Source organism: Hemicordylus capensis, chromosome 1, assembly GCF_027244095.1.
Source record: "Hemicordylus capensis ecotype Gifberg chromosome 1, rHemCap1.1.pri, whole genome shotgun sequence".
Taxonomy (NCBI): domain Eukaryota; kingdom Metazoa; phylum Chordata; class Lepidosauria; order Squamata; family Cordylidae; genus Hemicordylus; species Hemicordylus capensis.
Genome location: NC_069657.1, coordinates 74,994,939 through 75,010,601, shown reverse-complemented (window position 1 = coordinate 75,010,601; position 15,663 = coordinate 74,994,939). Strand labels below are relative to the sequence as shown.

General features: G+C 47.3%; 1 protein-coding gene across 4 annotated transcripts in view; it reads left to right on the top strand.

Moving 5' to 3' along the window:
* UBR1 (ubiquitin protein ligase E3 component n-recognin 1) overlaps nucleotides 1–15,663 on the top strand; it is a 183,595-nt gene that overhangs the window by 133,352 nt on the left and 34,580 nt on the right. For all 4 annotated transcript variants that reach the window (XM_053271283.1, XM_053271299.1, XM_053271291.1 and 1 more), the window contains 2 exons: nucleotides 796–886; nucleotides 14,665–14,798. In XM_053271283.1, the coding sequence (XP_053127258.1) occupies nucleotides 796–886; nucleotides 14,665–14,798 (225 nt within the window). The remainder of the gene's footprint in view (nucleotides 1–795; nucleotides 887–14,664; nucleotides 14,799–15,663) is intronic.

The following is a 15,663-nucleotide window of genomic DNA, read 5'->3' as shown; positions in this document are numbered from 1 at the left end:
GGTGAGCCACTTACTTAGACTTGTCAGCAACATGCTGGCAGCTCCCACACCATTGGGCTTCTTTTTGACATCTTATCTAAAGGAAGAGAATAAAGGCCAACATTGTGTTCCATTCTGTCTTTACATGTGTATACTAGAATGCTTTTTTGTTGTTTTTAATAAGCTCTTCTGTTTTCAGAATAGTTCCAGATTTTACTGTGAAGATTTGGAAGGTCTGGTCTCATACCTCCCAAGTCACCATTTGCTTGATTTCATAATTCTTGGATAAAAGGCTTTAGGGGGACGGATAGCTCCCTGAACTAAACTAAAAAGGGTTGAATATACTTCCCATTAGCTTGGTTCCTATTTGTTAGCTAGGTATCACTAGTAAAGTAGCAGCAATTCCCCAACCAGTGTGAAAACTGGCTAATCTACCCTGATTTTTGTGTGTCAGGTCATCCCACAGCTAAATCAAAGAATACACATTTTGGTTCAGCAAGATCAGTCCCTGTCTTTGTATTGCTCTCAGCAGCAGCATCTGCTTCATTGGTATTACCAAGGTGGTGATAAGGATCAGCCTCTCTCTGTTCTGCATGGAAGTCTTATGACCTGAAGGCAACACTTTCTCCTTATCTGGCATCAGAGGGGTGCAGCAAATTATAGCCAATTTCTGTGCTCAGGTCCTAGATTTATAAGTGACTTGGCAGGTTATTTATTTATTTTTTTAAGAGAGGGTCTCAGTAAAAGTGAAAAAACTGTAGATGCTTAAAAGATAAGCATTAAATTTTTTTTTTAAAAGGTTTATTTTTCCTACAGAATGTCCAGCTTCTGCACAGGTCCAGGATGATAGTGAGGAAGCACATGCTGCTAATGCTTTCTGTGAAGAAGTTTATAGATACACCAGTGGGTAAGTAGCCTCTTGGCAACATGCCTCAATCGATGAGGAGTGTATTGTATTGACCTTTCACATTTCCCAGAAGAGAAGGGAGGAAATTAGTCATTCAGATCTGTGTCTGGCCAAAGTCACAATCCTTTGCACACTTATTTGAGAAGTTCCTGTAACAGTGTTAATGTCTGCTTTTCACCACTGACTGTCTTTAATCTCTTGGGTATAGCTAATAATAAAAAATATTTTAATTCCTTTTTCTATTAAATCATCTACATGCAATATCCAGTTTAGGAAAAAAATTCCAATCTTACAAAAGGTGTTCCAATACATGATGAATGGAGCCCATTTGTAGTAATATTTATCGTTTGTGCTTCATTGGCTGTTTTATGTGATGCAGAGAAATTACTTATCCTCTATAAGTAATTAATAGGAAACAACTTAAACAGAGAAACAAGAGTTTGATATTCATTACTAACTAAAACATAGGCTAAGAAAAAACAGTCAGTTATGCAGAAAGAGGGAGAACCTCTCAGTTTGAATGCAAGACAAGAGGAGGAGATATGCACAGTGACTCCACCCGCAAGTCAGTACACAGACAACTTCAAATATTTAGAAGCATGTCTTTAATCAAGAACAGAAACAATGTCTATAGTAAATCCCAACATTATGTAACCCTTACAGCCCTGTAAAATACTTCATTATTATCCCATATGCAACTGGGATTGTATTTCAGGTTCAAATACTGGTTTATTTTGGAACATTGACTCGAATTATCCAGGATTGCTTACGTAATGAGTGATCCTGGCTTGTTCTAACCCGGCTGATTTGGGAGTAGTGTTCTTCCAACCCTGATGCACAAAAGGGAGGGAGAATTATGAGTATGTTCTTGAGCTTTGGAGATATTGCACAAACTAACTTGCTCAACAACAGAGAACCCTGGAGGAATAAGTTGAGCACACACAGGACCTCTAGCGTCAGATCATGAAGCCAGGATTAAATCCCCCCATTGCTGCCTGTGTGCATGCTGGCCATGCCCCCTGCATCAATGCCAGATGCAGGGGACATGACCAGCACCCAGAAGGGACTGCACAGTCCCTCTTCAGTTCTTTCCCAGTCAGAGCTTCATTGGATGCTTGCTTTCTCTCCCTCGTGTGGAGCAAGGGAGAGAAAGAAAGAAGCACCCAGCTAGCAATGAAGCACTGTCTGAAGAGGAGCAGAAGTAGGGTTGGGTGGCTTCCCTTCTGGGTGATAGCCACGTCTCTGTGTCAGCATGCTGATGCAAGGGATGGGGTCAGCACCTGGGAGGGGGAGCTGTGCAACCCCTTACCTGCTCCTTCTCTGCTAGCAAATGAAAGGGCCACTTGGGTGCTTGCTTTCTCTCCCTTGCTCTGAGCAGGAGGAGGACAAGGGAGTGCCCTTAGAGAGAAGAGAGGGGGCACTGTAGTGGCCTTCTCAACCTTGGCAACTCGGAGACATTTGGCCCCCCCTTGTCAAATGGTGACTACACCACCGAGCCCAACATTTCCAGATCCACATTTCCAGCATTTAAATGTATTAACTCATACATTCTATTTAATCACTGTTGGGCCAAATAGGAGCAACATAAAATATTATGCTGTGACTCTCTCAGAGCAGACAAGAGTCTAAACTTCTCTGCTTAAAATAGACTTCCCAAAAGATACAAAAGGAAATATGTAAATTTCAATATTTCTAGTGCTTTATAAGAGTCCAATATTTTTCTTAAATGTAGTTATTGTATTGTATATGGAGGAATAAAGCTTTCTGATTTATCCACCTTAGACCATAACTATCTCTAAGCTATAGTGGCATTATTTCCTGTTCAATAAAATATTTAACCTGCATATACTGAAACCAGAGAATAGTGGGGAGTATTTCCAATTCCCCACTGAACCTAACAATACTCATTTGTAATGCCAGGTCAGTTCAAAATAAGATTTTAATTAACCATGATTTGATCGTGGATGAAGGAGCCAGCCTGGCTTGTATGACTGAAACCTGGTTGAGGGAGGCTAGAGATCCTTTGTGTGCTCAACTTATTCCTCCAGGGTTCTCTGTTGTTGAGCAAGTTAGAGGAAGTGGTGTGGGGGTGGAGTGGCTGTGATCCATAAGGGGGTCACAGGAACCCCTTACCAGGATCCAGGGCTATCTCTAGGAGCGGGCGAGCAGCACCTGCTCGGCCACACTCCTGGGAGCGAGCAGCACCCGTTCGGCCACACTCCCCCATTGACGCTGCTCCTTGCCCCCCACCCTCCAGTAATGCAGCGCTAAGGAGTTCTGTCACCTCTCTCCTTGTTCCAGCCTTGTTCAAACATTTTAACTTATCCAAAGTGTCCTCTCCTTTATTTCTGTATGGCAGACTGCTGTGAAAGGCACAGGAGCATGGCTGGAGGGGAAAGGTGGCAATCTCAGTTATGCAAGGAAGCGGAAGACAAGATAATGTCTCACAGAGAAGGCTCAGGACCTTCCTCAAACCACAATTCCCAGGATTCTTTTGAGGAAGACAAGTTAAAGGAATATAAATTTGTTAGGGGTTTAACTCAAGCCCCTTCTATTTCCAATTGGTTTCCGGAAACAATGTCTCACTGTGAGGCATTCAGTGAGTTAATTGCAGAGAACATTTCTCACATTTGGGTTGATCTGGACTCCAAAATTTCTGCAGAGCCAGTTAGGGAGGTGTCCAGCAATCCCTCTTGCAATATTAGATTGGATCAGTTTCAGTTTGTGACTCCTGAGGATATAGACAAGCTGCCTGGAGTGGTACAGCCTACCATGTGTTCTTTGGATCTTTGCCCAATATGGTTGATTTCATCTTTCAGGGAGGTTGTTGGAGCTGGCCTGGTTGATATTATTACTACCTCACTGAGGAAGCGCAGAATGCCACCTTGTTTGAAGGAGGTGGTGGTTAGCCCCCTTCTTAAGAAGCCCACTCTGAATCCCCTGGGGATGGATAATTATAGGACAGTCTCCAATCTCTCATGGTTGGGGTAAAATGATTGAGAGGGTGGTGGCTGGCCAGCTCCAAGTGGTCTTGATGGAAACAGGTTATCTAGATGAATTTCAAAATGGCTTTAGGGAGGGCTATGGGGTGAGACAACCTTGGTCGGCCTGATAGATGACTTTCACCAGGGAATTGACAGAACAAGTGTGACTCTGCTGCTTCTTTTGGATATCTCAGTGGCTTTTGTTACCATCGTCCATGAAATCCTTCTGGATCACCTGAGAGATTTGGGGATAGGAGGAACTGTTTTTCAGTGGTTCCGCTTCTATTTCTCGGGTAGATTTCAGATGGTGGCGCTTGGTAACAGTTGCTCTTCAAAACGGGAGCTACTATATGGAGTCCCCCTGGTCTCCATTCTGTCACCAATGCTTTTTTAAATATATACATGAAACTGCTGGATGAGGTCATCAGGGGATTTGGTGCTGGGTGTTATAAATATGCTGATGCGAAATCCTATTTCTCCTGGTCATTGATATCACAATATGGCATTAGCCCCTTAAATGCCTGTCTACAGGCAGTAATGGGTAGTGATGTGCACAGAACCGTGGATCTGTGGTCCGGCACTGGGGTGGGGGTTCCTTTAAGGGCGGGGGGAGGGTGTACTTACCCCTCCCGCCGCTTTCCCCCCTCCGGTGTGCCTTTTTTAGTTAGCCGTTGGAGCGGCATGATACCTTCCTGCCACCCCTTCCCCCACTCGGCTGCAAAAGCTTTCAGGAAGCCTTTTGCACATGCGTGTCACGTCTCTGCGATGTGCACATACGTGTGTCACGGAGACGTGACGTGTGCACACGCAAAAGGCTTACTGAAGCCTTTTGCAGCTGAGAGGGGGAAGGGTTGGCAGGGAGGTATCCTGCCGCCCCAGTTGCTAACTAAAAAAGGCACGCCGGAGGAGTAAGTACACCCTCCCCACGCCCTTAAAGGAACGCCCACCCCAGTCCGCCTGAACTTCCCATGTCCGGACCAGTCCGGAGGCCTGTAGAATGGTCTCCAGATGGTCTGTGCACATCACTAGTGAGGAATAATAATGAAGTTGAATCAAATCAAGGGGGTGCTCAATGTTGGAGTTGTAATCTGCAAGACATACGAACATGAGAAAAGCCCTGCTGGATCAGGCTCAAGACCCATCTAGTCCAGCATCCTGCTTCACACAGTGACCCACCAGATGCCTCTAGGAAGCCCACAGGCAAGAGTTGAGGGCATGCTCACTCTCCTACTGCTACTCCCCTGCAACTAGTATTTAGAGGCATCTTGCCTCTGAGGGGTGGAAGTGGTCTATAGCTCTCAGACTAGTGGCAATTGATAGACCTATTCTCCATGAATTTATCTTTAAAAACCTTAAAGACATCCTGGTTGTTGGCTGTCTTGTGGCAGAGAATTCCATAGGTTGATTATACATTCTGTGACAAAGTGCTTCCTTTTATTGGCCCTAAATTTTGGGGAAATCAGTTTCATGGGATTACCCCTGGTTCTAGTGTTATGCAAGAGGGAGAAAAATTTCTTTTTCTCAACGTTCTTCTTACCATGCATGATTTTATAGACGTCTATTATGTCTCTCCTCAATCATCTTTTTGCTGAACTAAAAAGCCCCAAGTGTTGTAATCTTGCCTCATAAGAAAGGTGCTCTAGGCCTCTGATCATCTTGGTTGCCCTCTTCTGCACCATTTCTAGTTGTACCATGTCCTCCTTAAGGTATGGTGAGCAGAACTGCATGCAGTACTCCAAATGTGGCTGCACTGTAGTTTTGTATAAGGGAATTATAATATTAGCATTTTTATTTTCAATCCCCTTCCTAATGATCCCTAGCATGGAATTGGCCTTTTTCACATCCATCTTGGGGTGCCACCAGTTCATCTGGCAGCAGCCTGGGATCGTGCCTTGTCGCTCCTGAGTTGTGGAACGTGTTCTCCATGGATATGCTGATTATCGTCCTTGGAGGCCTTCAGGAGACCCTTAAAGAACCATCTTTTTAGCCTGGTTTTTAATAATATATAGTTTTAATTTTAATCTGGTTTAAATTTGTTTTATTATGTGTTTTTGGTTTTGATGTAAACCATCCTGAGCCATTTTAGGAAGGGCAGTCTATATAAATTCAATGAATACATAAAATATAGGGGTAGTACTTACCCCTCCTGCAGCTTTTCCTCCTCCGGCGCTTGATGTTTTAGCAAAGTTTTTGGGGCAGCAGCGTCCCTCCCTGCCGCCCCTGTACCCGTCGTTGCCCGGCAAAAGTGGAAGTTGGTTGCATGCATGTGTGCGGCGCACGCGCATGCCTTCTGCCGCCATGCATGCACGCGCCACACACGTCATACACATGCACATGCAACATGTGACGTGTGCGGCGCGCACATGGCGGCGACGGGTGTGCGCGCTGCGACGATCGCATACGTGAAACCAATTTCCGCTTTTGCCGGGCAGGGGCAGCAGGGAGGAACGCTGCCGCCCCCAAAACTTTGCTAAAACGTTGAGTGCCAGAGGGGGGAAAGCGGCAAAAGGGGTAAGTACTACCTTCCCTGCCCTTAAAGCTACATGCCCCCCAGTGCCGGACTGCACCTCCATGGTTCCGTGCACATCCCTAGAAGATATAGTATGATCTGGATTGTGATCCATTGTATCCATAAGAACTGGGTTTCTGCGCCTGCGCAGGGACCTCCCGGGCTGATTAGCTAGCTCATCTTCGCGCCCCGCCCATCTGCACGTGGCTTGCAGCTTCCGTTGGAATCGACGGTTGGGGCGCCTCTCCTTCAGTTTTCTCTTGACCGCCAAAGCGCTTACACCTCTTGGCTGTTGCTCCTCAATTGTTATCAAAAAATTTGACTTCGGACTGTTTGACTATTCTCTACTGAGCGGATTAATTGGTTTGACTTCAGAACGAACAACGGACTTGATTTTGGGACTCTGATTCTAACTACGAAGTTTGTACAGGACGGTTTTGACTCGGAACGGCGAACGGACTTGATTACGAACTCTGCTTTGTTTGTTCCTAAGATTGTTTACTGAATTTGACTCGGAACAGCATTTGGACAATGGAAGCTAAGAAGACGTTCAAACGGTGTGAAAAGTGTCGAGCAAAGTTGCCGTCGACTGATTATCACGACGCCTGTTTGATGTGCCTAGGAGAGAATCATAACACGGAGGCGTGTAAGATATGCTGCTCGTTTTCAAAACAAACTAGACAAAATAGAGCTCTCAGGCTTCGAGCTGCGTTATACGAGGAGGCACTTCGACCGCCAACTCCTCGTCCGTCGGCGTCGATGAGTTCCGGATCGACATCGGGAGCTTCGATGTCGAAGGAGTGCGGTGCATCAAGCTCCCTGGGATTGGGTTCCAGTGGGTCTGCTGATACGCAGTCTAAAACCGCTGTTGACACTCTGTTTAAGAAACCAAAGGAGGTTTCAAAAAAACGGAAGCATAAGGATAAAGATCGTCATGCTTCTGAGAGGGAAGGTCGCCATCGTGAGGAGTCTCGACATCGAACTCCCTCACCGACGGCAGCACAGATTTACGACGTGGACTCGGCTGAGTCCCCTACAACCTCGACGTCGACACCTTCGGTATCGACGGTCAGGATGATTTCGGCTTCGACATCGACTTTAGTCTCGACATCGACACCAGCGTCGACATCGAGATTGGACCAAGGCAGTCTGGGACAGGCATCGACATTGGAATCGACATCGACATCGATATCGGCGTCGAGGCATTTGCAAGTCTTGGCATCGGAGCCTCCCATAACTGCCCAGGCGGTGTATGCCATTCCTCCGTCGGCGTCCACGGTGCCGGAGCAGATATTGAATGTGAGCACTGCTCCTTCGTCGGTGTTGACGGCTTCGACATTGAGGAGGATTCCTCATCTTTTGTCACCGGCATTGATGCCGGCACAGTCCCCCTCGACGCCGAGGACTCCGAGTCTGGCTACACACGGGGACGGACTTAGAGAACTGCTGGAGTCGAGTTCGAGTACCCCCTCGGGTGCGACGTTTCGCGGCTTCCTGTCGACAGGCTTAGACGAGGGTCCTGGAGGTGGAGAGCTGGCTGATCTGCCTCATATTGCCTCACTGACACCAGCAGTGGTCCAGGATCCGAGAACCGATGTCGGATGCTCTACGATGCTGCAGCCAACTCATTCCTGCGGTTTCCGCCATGGTGTGCCGGATGATTATGCAGAGTTCTTGCGTTGGAAGGCGGCACAGGTAGAAATGCAACCAGTGCAAGGGCTGCGGAATTTTGTGCAGGCTGGACAACTTGCACAGCCGCTGCTGCAGTGAGAGCATGCAGACCATCAGGGGCCGTCTGTGAACTTGCCTATACAAACACCATTGGTGCAAGTTCAAACTTACCTTCCAGAGAATTCACAGTTACCTGTGGTCCAGACGAGGATGCCAGAAAAACCTGCTGGGAAAAGAAAGAGGAAAGCAACACCTCCTCCTTCTGAACCATCATCTTCACCCTCTGATGACAGTGAGGACGATGAGTCGGGACCGGCCTCTGACAGAGATGATATCAGTCGTAGGTCGGACCCCCCTTCGGATGTGCCACCAAAACTATCCACCTCGCCAACTGAGGAATTGAAAGCTTACCATATCCTCATAAGGGACATCGCTGAAGCCCTGGGCATGGACGTAAGCTCTCCGGATGCGGACGTTGCTGACCCGGTCTATAATATGATGAAGCGGTCTAAGACTTCGCATCCTGTTGCCCTCACCATGATTCCTGGGATAGACAAGGCTGCGAAGGTGGCATGGGACTCAGTGGGGGTCGGGACTCTGACTTCCAAGCGCATTGAGAATTTGTATAGGGTGACTGAAGGAGAGAACTCTTACCTGTTACGTCATCCTATACCGAACTCCTTGGTTGTCAGTTGCGCTTTATCCACCAAGAGTGGACACCGTCATTCCACGCCTGCTGACAAAGAGGGGAGGAAAATGGACGTTATGGGTCGAAAGATCTATAGCATCTCCAGTTTAGCAATTCGTATTGCTAATTATGCGGCGTGTATGGCACGCTATAACCATTTACTTTGGGATGTGCTCTTACAGGATTCATCCTCTTTATCTCCGGAGGACTTCCAATGGAGATTTAATGATGTGTACGAAAGAACAACGGCAATAACGCGCCAACAACTGAGCGAGTTCAAACACTTGTCGGAGACGGAATCAAGAGCAATGGTGACGGCAGTGAGCTTGCGCAGGCATGCGTGGCTTCGCTCAGCAACCCTGCAGACAGACATGAAGGAGAAAGTCGAGTCCTTGCCATTTGACGGCAAAGGCTTATTCCATGAGGACACAGACACGTCAATGGAGACGTTGAAAAAATCTAAATTCACTGCCCGCACCTTTATGGTGCCTTCGAGCGGTTCTAGCTCAACTGCAAGGAGCCGCACTTATTATCAGAGAAAGAGTAATCGGTATCGGGACCGCAAAGAATACCGAAAGCAATTCAGACCTTACCAACACGGTAAGGGCTTTAACCAAAAACAAAAAGGAAAAACAGCTCGTCAAGGCAACAAGGACGCTTCCAGCAAGAGCTTTTGACGGGACTGTTCGTCCACTGCATCAGTTTTGCAGCAGCCAATTAAGTCCAACGCTACAATCCAGGACCCACTACATCGGCCCTGTAGTTGCCAGGATCAACATCAAACTGGCAAGCCGTGCGCCAGCATGGCACAACATAACATCCGACCGGTGGGTACTAAGAATAGTGCAGACTGGATATGCGTTGGAGTTCGAGACAAGGCCTCCCTTCTCTGGACTGGTCTATACGCCGGCCACAGAGGTGTTGCGGGAGGAGGTCAAGGTGCTGCTGGAGAAACAGGCGATCACGCGGGTGCAATGGGCGAACAGACTGACCGGCTACTATTCCTGGTATTTTCAGATACCAAAGAGAGACAGTGGAATAATAGCCATAATGGACCTGAGGGGGCTCAACCTCTTCGTTCGGACCAGGAAATTCAGAATGGTGACGCTGCAGGGAATTCTGCCTCTGCTGGTGAACGAACAGTGGGCAGTTACTCTGGATCTCAAGGACGCTTATTTTCATATCGGGATACAGGAGAGTCACCGCAAGTTCCTCCGGTTTACAGTGGGGGCACAAATCTATCAATATGTGGTGCTTCCATTTGGACTTTCTACTGCGCCCAGAGTGTTCACAAAGGTGATGGCGGTGGTTGTAGCCCACCTACGAACTCAGGGCTTGAGGCTGTATCCGTATTTAGACGATTGGCTCGTGGTGAGCCACGACAGGAGTTTACTTACCCGCCAAGTGCAGATGCTGCTAGCCTTATTGGAGTGCCTCGGCATCAATGTGAATTGGAAGAAGTCGAGACTCGAACCAATGACTCGAGTGAACTTCATCGGAGCGGTGCTGGACTTGGAATTGGCCAGGGCGTTCTTACCTGCGGAAAGAATTACCCAAATGCACGAACTCATACGTCACTTTCAGAGGACTCCACGGCAGCCAGCGGTTCAAATCCAGCGGATGTTGGGTTTGATGGCATCATGCACCGCAACGGTGTCACACACGCCCCTCCGCATGCGCACATTGCAGCATTGGTTTCTCCACAACTTCCGACCCAACGTGGATGGCCAGAATATGCACTTGACATTACCACAACATGTCCTCGCCAGCCTGGGGTGGTGGCTAGACATGGGCAATTTGGGCAAAGGAGTCGAGTTTGTGTCCAAGGAGCCCACCTCCCGGATAACGACAGATGCCTCGATGGCGGGCTGGGGTGCGCATTGCGCCAGCGTATGCGTGCAGGGGACATGGACCCAGTTGCAGAGACTTCAGCATATAAATTACTTGGAGCTATTGGCTGTGTTCCAGGGCCTAAGGGCATTCGAACCTATGATAAGGGGACAAGCAGTACAGCTGGAGCTAGACAACACGACGGCGATTGCCTACCTCAACCATCAAGGGGGGACAGTGTCACTGTCTCTTTGCCTACTTGCGAGAAAAATATGGGACTGGTGCATTCAACATTCAATTCACCCGGTGGCAATACACATAAAGGGTGTAGACAACTGCTTGGCCGACAGGCTCAGCAGGGACATCAGTTTCAACCAAAGACACGAGTGGGAAATCAACCCGATGTATCTCGACAGGGTGTTCGGGATCTGGGGGGTCCCATCGATAGACTTATTTGCCACGGTTGCCAACAAAAAGTGTGTCAATTATTGTTCGCGTGCGGGCATAGGCCAAGGATCCCTGGGGGATGCTTTTCAACGGGCCTGGAAGACGGGACTGTTATATCTTTTTCCCCCGCTGCCGTTAATGGGCCGTGTGGTTGCGCAGATATTGCGGGACCAAACGAAATGCATACTTCTGGCTTCATGGTGGCTGCGCCAGCCGTGGTTTGCCACACTTCTGGGAATGTCTCATTCAGTGTTCCACAAGTTCCCCAAGGCTCCAAACCTGTTACAAAGAGAACACGGAAAGGTGTTACACCCCGATGTGCACTCTCTCAAGCTGACCGCTTGGAGAATCAACTATTAAACAACATCTTACTAAACAGTAGGCGTGCGTCGACAAGACGCAGTTATGCCTGCAAGTGGAACCGCTTCAAGAGTTATATGAGGGGGAAGAGTGTCACGCCATTGCGTGCGACCCCACGGGATGTGCTACGTTACCTGACATCGCTCAAACTGAGTGGATTGGCGAATGTTTCCATTAAGCTGCATTTGGCTGCAATCTCGTCAAAGCACAGGGGATGGGATGGGTCCGCGGTTTTCTCCCACCCGGAATGTAAACGTTTCCTGAAGGGTGTTAATAACCTTTACCCGCCTGTGCGCAGCCCAGTGGAGCAATGGAGTCTGTCTTTAGTTCTCTCTGCCCTAACGGAGGCACCTTTTGAGCCACTGGCGACTGTTCCACTGAAGTTTCTGACCTTAAAGGTGGCATTCTTGGTAGCCATTACATCGGCTAACAGAGTGAGCGAGATGACGGCCCTGCGGATGGATAGACCCTACACTCAATTCTATCCACACAAGGTTGTGATGCGTCTTGATCCGAGATTCCTGCCGAAGGTGGTAACAGATTTCCACTTAAATCAAGACATAGTGCTACCAACTTTTTTCAGTAGTCCGGAGACGGACTTAGAGAAGGCCCTCCACACGTTGGACATGCGTAGATCACTCCTATACTATTTGGAGAGGACTCATGACTTTAGGAAGAGTAAAAAGCTTTTTCTCTCCTTCCGGGGGCGTAGCAAGGGCCGTCCAATCTCTCGCCAGAGACTTGCTCACTGGCTAGTGGAACTGATTTTCCTTGCCTATAAAAGCCAGAAGATAACACCGCCAAAGACGGTTCGGGCTCACTCTACTAGGGCCTACGCAACGTCTGCGGCACATCTGTCAGGCATTAAAATGGCAGATGTCTGCCTGGCGGCGACATGGTCATTGCATCTACCATTCGTAAAGCATTATGCTCTGGATCTGCAGATGGCTAGGGAGGCGAATTTTGGAAGATCAGTGTTGAAACGTGTGTTGGCATAGCTGGCGGTCCTCACCCGCCTCCTTATGGGGTAGCTTGCTAAACACCCAGTTCTTATGGATACAATGGATCACAATCCAGATAAACAGGTTGCTTACCTGTAACTTATGATCTGGATGTGATCCGTTGTATTCATAAGTCCCTCCCAGCCGGCCCCGCTGCAGAATGCCTGGACTAGTGGATGCTGGTGTACGGATCGTCACTTATATGGCGGTCTGCGAGAAATCTGAAGGAGAGGCGCCCCAACTGTCGATTCCAACGGAAGCTGCAAGCCACGTGCAGACGGGCGGGGCGCGAAGAGGAGCTAGCTAATCAGCCCGGGAGGTCCCTGCGCAGGCACAGAAACCCAGTTCTTATGAATACAACGGATCACATCCAGATCATAAGTTACAGGTAAGCAACCTGTTTTTGTTCATTTGATTCATTATAGTATCTCTTGAAACCAATCTTAAAGAAAATCACTCTAGTACTATGTAAAGGATATCTTATTTTTGTCAGATTGAATAAATGGAATGTTGCAGTTCCAGATTTATGTTGCCACTGTGTGTTGCCCAGAGCTGTGACTATCATATGGTGAGACTGTCAGAAAACTCAGGTGTAGGTGTGAGTGTGAAATTGGTCCATATGGTCAATTTAGTGTTGCAATAGTACTGTAGTGCAATGATTAAGAGCCTGGACCATGAATCAGGGATTTTCTGATTTGAATCTCACTTATGTTATAAACTCACTTAAAGCCTTTAGCAAGATGCTCCTTCTCAGCCTTAGCTCCCCAGCTTCAGAGTAGGAATAATATTTAGCTTCAAGTTTGTTGTATATCGAGATAATATATGTGAAGTGCTTTATATGCTCAAAAAGTGCTGTGCAGATGTCAACTATTATTATTTGTCAGATAGAGGGGAGGTAAAAGAAAGAACAGACAAAATAAATTTCATTAGCATTGGTATCAATGTACTGGAGAAGTAGTTTCCAACAGCCCAGTGATGGAGCCTGGGGGCCTCTGTTCTACCCCATCCACTGTAAACCCTGCCCTGCACGTTCCCTGCGTGCCAGTGACTCTCTGTGCGTGTGATGTTACATGCACATGGGTGTGGCCCGGGCTCTGGAGAGCCTGTGCGAGACCTCCAGAGCTCATTCCCAGCCAGCATTTGCTGGCTGGGTGCATTTATTTCCTTTTCTCTTTCTCCAGCAAGGGAGAGAAAGGGAAATAAATTCACCCAGCCAACCAACTCTGGCTGGGAATGTGCTTGGAAGGCTTGCATGGGTCCTCCAGTGATCAGGCCACATCCCTTTTGTGCATAACATCATGCGCAAGGAGGGCTCTCATGGCCCTTCCATGATTGCTGGCCTGGCTTCTTTGAACCCAGCTGCTCAGTGGTGGCTCTGCCCCTGCAACAGCTTATTGCTTCAGAACTGTAAATATTGTAAATAAGTGATGTTGGAGGTCAAGACTGGCAGACTAGTTTTGTTTGGTGCATAATGATGGGCAGAATTTCTATATCTATATTGATATGTATGAACTTTAAAAAGATAAATAAAATTGTTTATATACAATCAATCCCAAGGAGGACAGGCACATTAGATAGAATACATAATCAAGATTTAGATATGGGAAACTAAACATACATTCATACTGGTTAAACTCCATTTTGAGAGCCAACAGAACGGTCATTTTTAAGTATTATAAAATTGTGGTGGCCATGCTAAACAGATCAGGGCCAGAAGACTTCCATAAAACTCAATGGGATTTACTTCAAAGTGAATGGGCATAGAATTGAGCTATAGATGTTTAAGTAATTCCTGTGCCTGTGCAATCACACTCAGATTACTATAAGCAGCGTAAGTGAGAAAGGGAGATTCAGTCCAAAATGTTGCCATAGAGCTCTACCATCAAGGTATGCAGGCTAATTTGTTGAATGTGTCTGCTTCTCAGCAGATCTCCCAAACATTTATTTGTGCATGAGAAAGAGATACTTTTATAATATAGTAATTTAAGGAGTGTTCTAGAGAAGAAGCCCCTCCTTCACTGATATGACTTTCTCTGTCCCATCACCTTAGTCCAGTAGTTCCCAAACTGGGAGCCCCCCAGGTGTTGCTGAACTACAACTCCCATCAGCCCCAGCTACAATTTATTGTGGCTGAGGATGATGTGAGCAGTAGTTCATCAACATCTAGAGGCTCCCAGTTTGGGAACCACTGCCTTAGTCCATTTGTTTTTAATCTGCCAGAAACTTTTGTTTAAACCAGGCTGAGGATTCAAATGTATTAAGTACATGTATTTGATCTCTGTTTACAGTTGCTATAGCCAAAGAGTTCCAGGCTGGTATTTGTGGGAGTGTATTAAGAAGGGCATCACATCCTACCTTCGTTGTGCTGCTTTGTTTTTCCATTATTTGCTGGGAGTGCCTCCACCTGAGGAACTTTTATTGGGTAAGTAGCAAAGTGTGGTGATTCCCAACAGGCGCCCAAAAAAACAAACAAAGGCAAAGCAAGGAATCTGATGGGAAAATAGCAGCTGCTATGAAATAGTTGTCTAATAATTTTTATTCACAAAACTTCAAGATCTCTAGGGATCCATGGTCCCACACAACCGGGTCTTTTGCACCTGTACAGTAGTCCCATGGAGGAATCTATAGCTCTGATAGGCACTCCAGCATTCCAAGACATGAGGACAGCTGCCGGTAAAATAGGTGGGAGAGCACTTCCCTTCTCGTCCGCTGCTTGTGCTGCCTCATAAAGGGTCTGCTCCTTTCCCCCTCATAAAGGGTCTGCTCCTTTCCCCCTCGTTCCTGTGGTAAAGTAAAACTTGTTTTTTATCTGTTATTTTTGGCTTTTCTCTGACTGCTTTTTCAACTATTCTCTATTCTTTGCCAGCCCCCTGTTTTTGAATACTTTTTTCAGTTTTTTGACTCAGTCTGTCCAGCTATGGCTATGCCTTCGCCAAAGACTTTCAAGCGCTGCAGAACTTGCAGGGGCACTATGCTGTCCTCAAACAGGCATGAGGACTGCCTAAACTGCCTAGGCAGTAGTCATAACACCAGTGCCTATAAGGTGTGCCTTTCCCTTAAAAGAAAAGCCATCTGAGTAGGGAGTTGAGATTAAAAGCCTCCCTTTACAAAAGTATTTTGTGCCCCAGGATTCGGATAAAGAGTCCGCCGTCGCCTCCAAGGGCCTTGACATCCAGCCACCTATCGACGTCGGCTCCAGTGCCATCTCACTTGACACCCAGTGAAAGACTCTTTCAAAAAACCTGCGGCTCTGGATAGAGGAAGGGAGCGTTCCCGCAAGGGTAAAT